At 50.1% G+C, this 13,941-nt stretch overlaps 3 protein-coding genes across 3 annotated transcripts; all 3 read left to right on the top strand.

Moving 5' to 3' along the window:
• Positions 1–1,763: 1,763 nt before the first annotated feature.
• PG994_002450 (uncharacterized protein) lies at positions 1,764–2,338 on the top strand (the record flags this gene model as incomplete). Its single annotated transcript, XM_066853859.1, has 2 exons — positions 1,764–1,793; positions 1,919–2,338. 2 exons carry the CDS (start codon positions 1,764–1,766, stop codon positions 2,336–2,338), a joined length of 450 nt encoding a protein of 149 aa, XP_066722000.1.
• Positions 2,339–5,101: 2,763 nt separating this feature from the next.
• PG994_002449 (uncharacterized protein) lies at positions 5,102–5,479 on the top strand (the record flags this gene model as incomplete). Its single annotated transcript, XM_066853858.1, has 1 exon — positions 5,102–5,479. The coding sequence occupies one exon, from the start codon at positions 5,102–5,104 to the stop codon at positions 5,477–5,479; it is 378 nt and encodes a 125-aa protein (XP_066721999.1).
• A 7,568-nt stretch (positions 5,480–13,047) lies between these two features.
• Positions 13,048–13,540, top strand: PG994_002448 (uncharacterized protein; the record flags this gene model as incomplete). The annotated part of the gene is made up of 2 exons (XM_066853857.1): positions 13,048–13,062; positions 13,367–13,540. 2 exons carry the CDS (start codon positions 13,048–13,050, stop codon positions 13,538–13,540), a joined length of 189 nt encoding a protein of 62 aa, XP_066721998.1.
• Positions 13,541–13,941: the final 401 nt, after the last annotated feature.

Genomic DNA, 13,941 nt, shown 5'->3' with positions numbered 1-13,941 from the left:
TTTAATAGCTTAACTATTAAAAGTAAAAGTTATAATATTAAAGTTAAAAAACTTAAAACTATTAATTAAAACTTAAAGTAATAGTAATAAAGTTATTATAATTAATAAGTATTACTAATCTCTTAGATTAAACTATCCTTAAATAAGTCACCTATTTTTTCAACGAGATGAGTGGTGGCCAAAGCGTTAAAATCCGGCAGAAAAGTTGATAGGGTAGATAAATCTTTACAGGGGTGGTGCAGGGTATTTCAATCCTTTGCTCCAGCCATTCATGGGAAGATCGCTGGCGTGGCCGACTATCCCCCTTTCGAAGGAGTGAACCATGAACCAATGGAAGATACAGAAGGAAATCAGGTTTCCCCTCAGCGACAGCCGCCTTTCCGCTGTATTACAAGCTGTCAGCAAGGAACGCGCCCTACCTTCGGATCGTCCCGCCTACTTGGCTTCTCGTAAGGTTCGTGGGCGAAGTCTGTACCTGCATCATCATCTTTGCTGTATTTGACTGGTATTGTGCTTGGTCGCTGGAGGACTACCGAAGTTGTGTTGTCGAAGATGGAAATGTCGATGAAGATCCAGCTCGATAACGGATTCTCGCGATCTGCGCCTGCTCCAGTGACTTGGTGATAGGGATGGACAATGCGGCACTGATCGCCCGGGTCACCCGGATCTACCCGGCTGGCTCAGACCGCTATGTACTGAATGTAGGGATGACAGACAGGTCTGCACACCTTGACACCTGCGCGAGTCATTTGGATGGAGGGCCACTACCACATCAAACCTCGCAACCCCAGCTTGCGACCCTGAGGATCCCAATGTAGACAAATCAAGAGCAGCGTCGTACATATGTAAGCGCTTTTGACGAGTACGAGAGGGTCTTTAAGGTTTGCCAGGGCAGGCGGGCGCATTATCTCTTAGCGGGGCGCTCTCCGGGGCAATGGCACCTACCTACTTGGTTACATGCCCACGCCACGTCACGACTGCAACGGCGCATGACAAGCATTGGTAGTGTGGCATAGCTCGATTGCCGAAGGGTTATTTTCCGGTACTAAGACCCGGCATGCTGGACGCGCTCCCGCAGGTTAGCGATTAGGCGCATGGCCTATCAGTTCGAGGCGTGACTGGGTGTCGTATATCTACTGAGTTGAGTTCAATTCTCAACAGCGCTAGTCGTTCTTCGGTTTTTGACCTCGTCTGCGTGAAGGTCGTGTCATGTTGCCTATCGCAGAGGGGGAAAAAAAGAGGAAGAAAAAAGCAGCATTGAACCGCCCCACTGGTAACCTCAACGGTGAGGGTCCTGCCGCAGCAGGTTTTGCCGTTTTACAACAGCCCTGCCCTGGCCTGCCCCTGACTTGGCGGACCCGGCAATTATCGTTAGCGACCGAGCCTCGGCAAATTCCATCTCATCGTTCGTCTGTTGTGGGCGGCAAGGCCCACGAACGTACTGAAACAGTAGAGCGAGCGACCCGAAGTCACCTCGTTATCGAACGATCGTCGCCGGTGCCATATTAAAGTAGAACTTAATTTAGTTACCGTCACAATGATACGAGGCCGGAGATCACCTTGAGAATAAATAGCCAGTGAGGCCAGCAAGCCAGCAAGCCAGCAAGCTAGCGAGCACAGCGCGGACAAACGACGAGCCAGCATTTCCAGCATATTTTCTTTCAACCACCGCCAAAAATGTCGTACGTCGAGCAGTTCGATTGGAGAACGAGCGAGAAGGCAACCGTGGAGGAAAGGGTACAGAAGCTCAAGGGATTCCTGGAATGGGGGCGCACTCACCCCGAGACCCTAAGGTAAGTGAGAAGAACAAGTGGAAAGGTGCTTTCTTTGGAGGCGACTTTCTGCCCTAGTGCACCGCTCGCCCTTCTTCCCGAAGCAGATAGACGGACTGACTGATTCTCTGCCCACCCTCTCCTAGGACTGGCAATCGTACATCGAGCCGTACCTGACCGTGCACTCCTACACGACAACGCCGACTCCCACCATCACCTTCCGCCTCGCGACCCAGCCCGTGCACGCCAACGGCAGCGGCAACCTGCACGGCGGCTGCACCGCGACGCTCTTCGACTTCTGCACCAGCTGGCCCCTGCACCTCATCGCGAAGCCCGGCTTCTGGCAGCACCTGGGGGTCAGCCGCACGCTCAACTGCACTTATTTGCGGCCCGTCCCCATCGGCACCACCGTCGACATCCACTGCGAGCTCGTCCAGGCCGGCCAGAAGATGGGTGTCGCGCGCGGCGTCATGCGCCGCGTCGAGAAAGACGGCTCGCTGGGCCCCATCCTGACCATCTGCGAGCACGGCAAGTTCAACTCGGATCCGCCGGCGCCCAAGTTGTAGGGCAGGGCCGGGAACAACGCGGGCTTTGGGGACGACGACGATCGAATTAGACGATGATGGCTGCGGCCGTCTGGGAGGCACATAGCGGCTCCACGGAGCTCTCAGAATTCCCACTAGAATAGAGGTCGCGACGTTCCGGCTGAAGCAGGCGACCAGGGCGGGCTTAGATAGAAGGTCCTATGATTAATCCAGCGTTTTCGCCAATTTCATCAACATACCATGTCGAAGTCAAATACCCATGCTCTGCCGTCTCGCAGTCACTTCGAGCCGTTCTTGGGCTGGAAGCGAATTGGAGCCGAGACTCCCTCCCAACAGAAACTATCGAGTGGGATTGAATCCGAAGTAGGGCTTTCAAGCGTTAGTGTACTGTTGGATATCACGACAACCAAGGACCAAGGAGATAATCACGAATGGTTCTCTCCGACTCGGATGATACGCTCCCTACTAGCCGTCCCAAGGCAAGAGGGGCGCGAAGGCCAGCCGCTGGTTTCTCTTCCTGTTCGGTTAAAATAAAGGTATGGGCCTTGCGATTGTGTTTCATCCCATATCGAATGGATTGGGCAACTGGCCAAACAGGGCTTTGGGGTGGACTATGCAGTCAATTTAAAGACGGGTCATCTCGACTCTTGTCCCTCATATATGAAAAAGGTTGCTGAGTCGCATCGTTACTTCGAGCCTCCCACTTTCCTGGGAACTTCCCAAGTGCTCTTATGTAAGCTTACATCAACGCCACGTCACACACGTGCTTGGCTAGAACACTTCTCAGAATCTACAATTGCCGCAATGATGTCGCCGGCGTCCCACCATTGTCATCGCCACTGCGTCCGCAAAGGAGTGTTCCTCTCGAAGAAGTAAAAGGGCAGAGACTCTTTCCGACGTGTTAGAATCTTGTCAGTTTCGACATGATGTGCCTTCACCGAATAAGCCAAGCCGAATGTTATTGAGAAGGTGGAAACTGAATGCGATTTGTCAGAAGGGCGAGACGAGGCCGTCGCCACCTGTGCTATCTGGTTTTGCCTTCAGTCCTCGCCACGGCCCCGAGGATGGGAGGGAAGCACACAGCAATCCTGGCTCGTAGCCAGACGGCCCGCTGGCTACCTGCTTGGGGGTTGTACTGCATGCAGTACAGTATGTATAAGGCGTAAGGCGCGACTGCACACAGGAGGGGAATGCTATATGGAAAACGAGTAGAGAGCGACCGTAATTACTGATCGAAACCGATGAGAGAGACGATGTATTAGGGTCCCGTGAGGCGACAATTCTCCAACTCGGGCGGGTTAGGAAGGAGTGGAATGATGGGATACTACATGACGCCGCACTAATTTTGTCATCTTACCCCAGGGTCGAGTGGCGGAGCTGAATTGGTCGCTCATCTATAATCAAGTGTGACAGTGGCATCAATGGAAAAAGGTAGCTGGTCGTGAATGTCCGCTCGGATCTGAGGTCGGAATACAGGACCAATTTTTACTGGCGACTCGGGTCGTCGGTGTACCGTACTGTAGTTGGAGAATTGAAGTGGTTCGCGATGCGCGTCTTTCATCAATCCAACAGTGTTGATGCTTCTAACGAAAAGCCCAAATCACGATCCCTGGGGAGTTATTTTCATTTCTCATGCGGCTCTGTGGTCTATTTTCACTGCTTTCAATATTGCCAACGGATTTGTCTGCTTCCTAATCATTCCGGTACGCCTTTACTTCGGTGAAGTTGCACGATGGTTCTACACGCAACCATGCCTCTTTGCGCTTGCGCTTTCCAGATACCTGCACAGGTTTCAGACATTCGACTGACAAACCTCCACCACACCTTACAAGATTTGGATTGGCGGGAAACCAGGCTGGAGGAACATGGCAGATGGATTGGGTGATTATGGGAGGGGGAATACCTTGATACCATGCCGACAGCAAGAGGTAGCTTGCTTACTCCTTCTAGGCTCACAAGCAAGATGCAGCTTGGGTAGGTACTTAGTTGGAATAATTACTCACTACTCACCGAAATCCATTGATATACTTACCGAAATCGCTTGACATGACGGACTGTAACAGCCATTCATACAACCACCTCGAAGCATACATCCTTCCCGCATCACGTCCATGTATCTTAATACAATATGGGGGGATGTTGATATATTCAACACTATATAAACCACTACGACTTCGCCAGCTTCTGCTATAATCATTGTGTTGAGATTTTCTCGTCGGAAACCAAGGGCAAAGCAAGCTTCCCTCTCTCCCTCTCGAGATCAAAGCACCTCTTTGTCTTCTATCAGCTATCACCGTTGTTATCACATAAAGTTGTTATCCTGTCCCGAGTTTCCCCTTTGTCACCTTTGTTAAGAGATTCACCCCCGAGTCTCCCTTGCCCGATACTGGTCTACCTCCATACACCCTTGCCCATTTGAACTTAATAACCACCTGACTGTCCGCCATTCCAGATCCTATCAACTGGAACCGCTGCAATGGGTGATTCATCTGATCGTTATGTTTACGGAGGGTATGTTGCCTAATATGTTCTTTCTTATAGACCTCTCTGCTTCAAAAGTTCGACGGTGGGCGTGTGCTACAGGTCATTTTCTAATAGGACATGCAACCCCTTCCTTTTTCGGGTACATACCTACTGTTTCCTCCATCTCGGTACATTCCGAGCTACCACAAGTGCCAAGCCTCAAAAGGTACCTAGCCAACACTACCTACATGTACATACTTACTTAAGCCCTCCCCACTGTCGATGGTAGTTTGTCCCCGGCTTCCGGATCACAAAGCCTTGATGGAAAATATCCCCCCTAACATTCACCCCTCCACTCTTCCCCAATCTCAATTGGCACGATTTGCCTTCCAGCACGTTACCATATCCATCAAGTCGCCAGTAACACTTTCGGGCCATTTCGCTGTACGAATTCTTATACATAACAGTGAAACCCACTCCAAGCCCTCACACTTCGTCTCCGAAAACACCAGATCTCCTTCAAAGACGTCGATGTCGCAGAGGAATGTCAAGTCGTACATGAAGACCACGAATGGTGGCGGAGACCCTGTCACAGCTCTTTCGCTTCGCCCCTCTTCGTCCACGAGCGCCGCCAACCGCCAGGCCAAAGTTGAGCGCGAGATGGCAGCATCACTGGCTGTGCTCAACAAAACCCAGTAAAACAAGTACAGCGGGCATTGTTTCGAATTGGATGTAAGTGGCATGGCCAGAAGTTGGGCTCTCGGCTGAGATCACTACCTGTTATCTAATATCATCGTTGGCTAACGGAACTAACACGTATACAGTGCGCGTATCATCAGAGCACTGCTTCTGCATCTACAGCACGGGCGTTACAGATCTCCGACGATACATAGGTACAAGGTTAAGCTTGCCATTCTCGGTAGCACCCGGCGGGACCCAGTAGAGTGGATATACTCCTGACGGATAGGGCTGTTAGCATCGTCGCATCTGGGCCATCCTTTGTTGCCTGCCTGCCTGCAGACGTACGTGATCTACCAGCTGGGGCCTACCTGCCACAACGGGCCGAGTGTCGCTGTTAGATCAGAAAGATATTCGATGGAGTTAAATAAAACCTGGAGACATAACTTTGTCGTGGTTCACCATATCGCTTCGATATCTTTGGAGCACCCGGCGAGGCCACTGGGCAATTGGGTATGTGGGACACACTTCGGTTTTCGTTTCCAGGCTTCCGTTTTGTACATTCTGGCCGTCTTTCTAATTGATTTCTGCATTAGTTAAATTGATATATCCTCTTCTGATTCACCTATTTGTTTTATAGCATATAATTCCCGGATGCTCCTCGTCAATGTTTCAGCCGAGATCGTGCGCTACTGTCGACTCTCTTTGATAGCCCACGCCCTGTTTTGGTGGAAGTCCAGGAGCCCAGAAGGATGCTCGGGGATTGCTCCTGACCCTAGAACTGAGTTTCTTCTACTGGCTGTCAACTCGGCCGCCTCGCCCAACGTATCAATGTATACTAACGTTAACATCAGCCACTCATGCCCTGCAATTTTGGCAGTGATGGTGAAAAGGCGTGCGATATTACGTACTCCGGCATTGCCATCCGGACCATATCTAATTGACCGCCACTGCAGGTACTCGAGCGTAATTGAAGTGAGACATCCAAAGTCGTCCGCTGTCGGTCCTCGACGAGCACCTTGTCACGGTACGACTCGGCTAGGATCTGCTCTAGGAACAGCTCTTGACTGAGGACACAGTGAGGGGTAAAAATCTATTACGGCTGGTAGGCCAATAGGGACCACTGGATTCGTACACGATACCATGCGAGTCCTTCAGCCCAGAGTCGTCCTGACTGACGCAATTCTAAGGATGCTTTTGGGCACTTTTCTTTTTCTTTACCTATTCGATTATTCTTTTCCCTTATGGCCAAGCCAGCGGCTCCTATAGCGACGAGTGCCTGGCCACTTCTACATCCACACGTTCCTGGCTTGGTCCTATAAGTGAGAGTCCGGCTCTACTGAAACCCAGACACCCAACCTTGTGTGCCTACTCAAATTTTGGTGGTTGGTGTAGAAAGATACGTAATATGAAGTGATTCGTGATCGTTGGGTAAGTGTGTCTGTTTATGCACGAAGCCCGTCCGTCTGCCTGTCATCAGTCTGGACCTGCAGACAGCTCTCCTATCGAAAGAAAGCTTATCGGGTGTGGTAGTCCTCGAGTGTTGAGCTTGCTGCAGGGGCTGGAGCCAATGGCAACGGCAAAGGGTTACTAACCGGGGTCTTTCAAATTTCCTTCCCGATCGCATGAGGCGTCTTCTATGCTTCTTTTGCTTCCACGTCGAAAAGTCCTAAGTTGGTCCAGGCCCCAACACAGGAAACACGAAAACTCTTCGCCATCTAAATGGGGATTACGTAAACAAGGGACCATGGAGAACTCCGTCGCGTTACATAGCGAAGCGTGAGGAGTCAGTAGACATTGACCACCTACCAGCACTCCTGGCAAAGAGATTAAACGATTCGCCCGGTAACATAAGGCGAAAGATGAGTGATCGTCCATCTTTTCCCTCCCAATAAATGTTTTTTACAAGTTCCTTCTCCTGAGCACCACCTCTGTTTAGCCTAAAGTGGTCTTAGTCAGCCCCTTGCCTACCTGCCTTCCCCCAGCTGGCGACCTCGAAGATTACATCTTGAAATCTTTGGAATGAACTTGCATTATCTTTGCAGTCTATTTCCTAATATCACTGATGTAAACACAAATACTCACTAGAGGCTACATGAAGAGGCTCTACATGGAGCATGGCATCTCAGCTCCCACCTCATGCGGAGAACGGTTGACTGATTAGTCTGCTGCCACTGAACGATACGTCTAACCTACTGGAATGAATTGTGATCAAGTCACTGCCGTATAATTCAGGGAACCAGAAATTGCCGGTCCAGCGCGTCAATTGCGCATGCCCTAGCAAATATACGCATTCACCTGCTGCGGTGTGCTCCAGTGGCTTTCTGCCAACCATTCGATGTCGGTACTTTGTTTCATCCGCAGCAAAACGGCGGGCTTGTCTAACCATCTCCGGCTAGCTACCCAACGAACTGAATGTCGACAAGTCTCGGCGCCAAACGGGAAGGAAAGGAAGGACGCCACGGGGACGGGAAGGAAACAAAGTCCGGCTAGGATATCTGGTTAGCAACCAACTAGGGTGGGAACACTTAACATCGATCGATACGACAGAGTGAGTACCTTCGGTAGTTGGCTTTCAAGCTCGAATTCGGAGATGATGATGCTGTTCTGCGGCTCAGTCTTGGTGCCTGGAGAGGAGTTCATGTCTACGGTTAGTGGGCTCTCCAATCAGAGGGAAATCTAATAGCATTCAGCAAATCGGTGTCAAGGCTCAGTCAATCCGCGACGGCAAGAAGTATCTCATTGCATTGCTGTTCGCAAAGGGCTCCGCCCGAATTGCACCGACGCTCGAGGATGTGTCTTGCGACCTCTTCTTGTCTCTCGTTCCTTCATTAGTTTCGTTGTTTCGGTGAAGGGTGAATGCAGGATGAGGGGACCGAGAGAGAAGAATAGCTTCACTCCTGTTCCCAGCTTAGAGCGAACCCATCAATTGGCTGTCGACTTATCGAGTTTCTGGTTTTCAGGCCTACACCAGTAGCGCCGAATGCGATGCTGCAAGTCAGCCAGAAATGCTACAATGCAACGTCAGGAGTGTCTGAAGATTGGTAAGACAGTGCGGATTGGATCTAGCGTATCCGTCCGGTACATCAACATCCACTTGCACAATCCTATACGTTTGGTTGGTAAGATACCGGAAGTACTCGAGATAGACCCTTGTAGCAGTTTGGATGGATAGCGAATCAGGTGCCAGCACCATGCTACCCAGCCTAAAGAGGCAAGACAGCCGGCACAACACAGGGACCTAGGGCCCTGCCTCTCCCAAGTTAGCATGGTATGTGATTGTATATGTATGTAATGCGGGCGCATAGTAGATTCAAAAACCAGGTACACGCACCTCATGGGTATGTCAAAACAAGGCTAAAAGCAACTATCCGCACTGGGGGGTGCACATCGCCCGATAGCATACAGACTTGGCGCAGATCTTCTCCCAAGCGTGGCTCCTCCTTCTCTGACTATTGGCTTCCATTTGTTCCATACATGCATACCTACACAGTGGGAATCGATTAGAGTACCGGATACTAGCAGGGATCCGCCAGGGGGGATCTGTTCATGTTACCAACTGGAATTTGCAGGCCGCAGGTGGGAGTTAGTAGCCTCTTGTGCATGTTCTTCCTGACGTAGGCAGGTAGGCAAGCTTGAGGGCGAAGTTCAACAAAGTGCAAGCCCAGTCCGAAGATGATGGTTTATAAAACTCCACAGATTTCCCAGCTCTTTCCCACAATGCTTCTGTAAGCTCTCACATCACCGAAGAGCGAGAGAAACCAGCTTCCTTGGCTACTCATTCCGCCCATCACACACTTACATGCATCGAATGCTCCAGGTCCCAGAACTCAACACAGAATATACTATCGCCTCTGCCTCCACCTGTCTGTCTTGCTGCCCAGTTGCTTGACTAATCACAGTTCCCTTCGACATCTCCGGCTTGTCCACTACAGTTCAGCTTGCATACCTTCCTCGCCCAAACAATGGCTGGTTCATCTGATCAAAGTCTTCATGGAGGGTGCGTTGTCCTGATCCTCTTACGTTCTCACTCCTCCAATGTCTACGCCAGTTAAGCGTCTGGTTTCTTCTCCATGACCGCACAATCATCAGTTGTATTGTTTTCTTCGATAGCAATGCGGGTTTGCCATGTGTGATGTCCCTCCAATTCCATCAAGTGTATGCATAACCCAAGAATTCGATGGCCAAACAACAGACGAGATCATACATATCGACCAAAAACGGCGGCGGCGACTCTGTACATGCGCTGGCTCTTCGACCCGAGTCATCTGTTCAGAGTACTGCCCAAAGACTAGATAGAGTCGCGCGCGAGGTGGCCGAAGCACTCTCCCGGGTGTAACCATCTTGGAAGCATTTGATCTCAAGAGCTCCACCATGTGCATTCATATATGAGCCAGAACATCTCAGTCCATCTCTTATGAGTATTTGGGGACAGAAACATGTGTTGGAGAAGACGAAAATGGTACGTATCGCATCGTGATGAAGTATGGTTGACGATGAGACTACACCTTGAAAGTTTTGACTAACTAGAACCATTTATAGTTTAAGCAAGTTGACGCAATCTTGGTTCAGCTCACTATTGACAACCTGGAGGCATATTAGTGCAATCAAAATCTCCGATAACGCCCGGGGCCTGAAGCCAGCAGTAGCATGACCCACTGAATAAGCTTAATCCAATCAGCGGCTTGGCCAGAGCTGTCGGCAGGCCGGCCTAGTTTGACAGCTCCCAATTGAAACAATGGAGAGTTCTTTCGAGTCTCCTGAACAGCTTCTCCGGGAGATGGCTACAGGGATCTAACGGTGTACAAGTATGGTTTAGGAAGGAAGAAGAGCACACACACCCCATATTCGCCCCCCCCCCTTTTTTTTTTTTTATTCGCTACGTTTTCTCTACTTCATGATTGCTTGAAAGCTCTTGCTATGTTTTTTATCGATGAACCCTGGAGGGTGCTTGGCAATTGGAGGAGCAAAAGGACACATACGGTTTCTATATGATTTCTTCACATCTATTTCCCTTGCATCTCCTGGCTGGTCCACAGAGGTTAAGATATTACGATGCGCATGGCAGGGGAAGTGCATACGAGAAGGTGCTACAGGGTCATTTTGAGGTTATGATTAGGTTTTAAAATTTATATTCTATTCTTCGATCCGAGCTCGAAGACCTAGTTACTACTAAGTACAGTGCCAGTGCCATCCAAGCTAATCTTGCACCGGCTCATCTCTCCTAGTCGTCCTAAATCTACGATGGTGAAGTTAAGGCTTAGCTGAATCTCGAAGTCTCCCAGCCGGCAGTAACCGACGGGATCTAGTAAAGTGGACAAGTGCCTAACGGATAGGGCTATTAGTGTCCCAGGCGGAAAATTCCGTGATGGACAAGGATGCAATATTCTGTCGCCTCCATTACTCTGTGTATCGCAGTGTTCAATTTGTCGCATATTCAAAATGGCGTTGGAGCCCCATCCAGGCACTTGAGCAATTGAGAACATAGGGTACACCTATTCCCCGACCCGAATCCTGCACTCGTTATTTCGTATCATCCAGATAGGGTTTCTGCTGGACTACAAGCAACGGGACAGAGGGTTACTGCGGAGAACCGCGAGTGACATCTGTCTTCCTTAATTCTCATGAATCGCACCCATTCTCAGGCTCTTTCATCAATTATCTCAGTTCAGTCGGTGCAAGCTCTTGTATTATGAGACACCCATGCTCTGCAAGTCTGGCAGGTAAGGATGGAAAAGTAGTGGCACTGCGGATTTTCGCATCTGGGGATTTGTATGGCGGGGTTTCGCATTGCGGATTGTCGCATGGGTGTCGGTGTCGGAATCCGCAGCGCCAGTCCTATGCCTAATAGCAGTCTCTTTGCTAGTCTCATATGCACGAGGTAAACTTTACCTCCCCTGTTTTTAGAGCGTCGTGCATATTTCCTTGCTTCCTGCGTAAAGAGCTTTGCACTTTCAAAACGACAGGCCTCGTGTTCCCGGAGAGTTCCGGCCCTCTCAAAACCCGGCAAGCAAACAAGCCTGGTGCGCTGAGAACTTTCCTCAAGTCTTTCTCAGGCGGCCAGCCCGTAGATTAATTGCCCGCTCGGCCTTAACCTCGAAAGGTAACCAACTCGAGTAGCTTATTCGGCGTAATGCTGTGACCTTTCCTTAGAGCAAGAGTTGTGATCCTTGCCCTTGCTCGACCTGGCGTTAGATTATGCATGTAGGATATCGAATCAGCCAGCAGCTGGGGCAACTAGAACCGGCGATGACGACGATCGCACCAGGCCTTCTCGTTCATCCCGTGTTATGGAAATGAAAAAATGCTGAGTAAGGGAATAAAAATATCCGGGGACGCCTATGATAATATTATCCCCTAAGCTGCCATAACGCTGCTTTTCGTACAATACTTTCGATAAATGATCAACACGGCCGTGCATTCCGTAACCAGGTAAGCTTGACCAATCAAATAACACACCGAGCACAACGGATGCTCAAAACGCCACTCCGGTCGTACTAAAATCATCCCTGGCTAGTACAGTACCGTCAAATGTGGTGGAAAGCAGCGTTGTGGCAGCTTAGGGGATAAGCTTACGGGGATGCTCGGGCGACCTAGGTGCGTATCATTTGCTGACTTGCACGGTCAAGGTCGCCTGGGGAGGGGGTAGAAAAGGTGTTATCAGTCACTAAAGCTGCCCCCGCATAGAATGCATCCGGGAAAACGGGCTATTGGCTAATATTATTCTTGAGGCCCCACCTGGAATTGTAGAAGCCAACGCACGACAGGAATCTACACTGCCTCAACCCGCGATGCATAGCCCCTAACCAGTAATATATGCCTTAACCTTAATGCACTCTGTTAGTAAAAGTACGTAGCTCAGGAACACTCCCTAACAGCCACCATCACCCCCAAAGCGGGGCTCAGCATGTAGACAGACTCCTGCCACCCATGTCTTCTCGATTTGTGCTACCAAGACCAAGTAGTAAGTATCCCTTTGCTAGAAGCCCAACATGTCGCGATTCCGATTCCATTTCCGGGGTCACCAGATGTTGAAAGTCGACCATCAAGGCTCCAATCCAAGGAAGATGATATATAAAGCCACCATGCTGCCCCCGGAGCACATTACTATATTTTTGTTGGACGTTCTCATCGAAGACCAAGAGCACGCCGGACCAACTTCCTTTGCTACTTTACCCATTCCTTCACCCATTATTCTTTTTCCCGGTGCATTCATCGAGACTGATACACCCAGGACCTACGTCGATAATACAGTCTGGCAGTTGTTCAAGACTCGTCTTTCTTCATACACCGGTTCAAACTGATCCTAGCTGTCTCGCACATCTCCTACCTGTCTACTACATAGGTATACCCTCGCCCCGCCTAACAATGGTTGGCTCATTGGATCAAAGTGTTTATAAGGGGTATGCTGCATGTTTTCCATGTTTCACGATCTTTCTTAATCCCTACGTAACTTTAATATCGACGCCAGTCCAAGTGTGGATTATTCCGCCTCAATTGCAAGATCATCTGCCTATGTATTCGTAGATTAGATTGCTATTCGTTGTTCTCTCACTTCCCACCAAATCTAGAACGCGCGGTTTCCCGTTATGGGCAGCAGCCGTGTTAGTGGTATGATGGATTCAGCGCTCTCAAGTGAGCTTGCCACTAAGTACCCAAGTACCTTGCCCAATCGTTACCTTATCGATTAACCATCTGCACCCTTGTCACGTTATGACATAATCTTCAGCTGCCCCCTTCCGCATTCAACAGACATCTCCCCTCCAAGGACCACAGTGAAAATTAACGTCCAAGCAAATTCCACATTTCCTGTTACTTAGGTAAGTATATCGAAGCTTACACGGAACAGTGCGGCTCTATCCAAGTCCCCCAATGTTATCACCGCAAACACCCAGCCCCCCCCCTCAGACCGAAATTTCCCGCAACAATGTACAGTCGTACATGGCCACCAAGAACAGCGGCGGAGATCCTGTGACAGCCTTGGCCCTGAGACCCGACTCTTCGTCCCAAAGCGCAGCCGAGCGGCAGGCCAGGGTCCAGCGCGAGATGGCTGCATCACTGAAGCTGTACAGAACTTCGTGAGCTGCACGCGTACTGGGATCAGTGTTAAATGGTACCTTGCTATAGTGGAGTGCGACGGATTAAACGATGCAACATAGGTTTGACTGACACAAAGGATGCAGTGCGTCCGATCTCACGACCAGGGCTGGTAGGTGGTCCACTTAATAAGGTCAGCAGCCCCACGGGCGGCCCGCACGAGATCCATGTGCTCGGATCGGTGCCTTAGTCTGTCCTCGGCTTAATCCAGCATCTTCCCTACAGACAGAGACGGGTGGCCTAGAGCTCAAGGAATGGCTACAAGGGGAGGAGAAGGGACACGGAATATTTATATAAGAGCCCCAATTTCCGAATCATTTTCTCTCATCTACGATGCCCAAATCGAGAGAACGACTTGTCTGCCTATTAATGCGCACGCGACAGTC

This window comes from Apiospora phragmitis, assembly GCF_038363925.1.
Source record: "Apiospora phragmitis strain CBS 135458 chromosome Unknown utg000002l:1.0-5516284.0:1.0-5523493.0, whole genome shotgun sequence".
NCBI lineage: Eukaryota > Fungi > Ascomycota > Sordariomycetes > Amphisphaeriales > Apiosporaceae > Apiospora > Apiospora phragmitis.
Note: the sequence above shows the minus strand (reverse complement) of the source record. Positions and strands in the feature narration are given on the sequence as shown.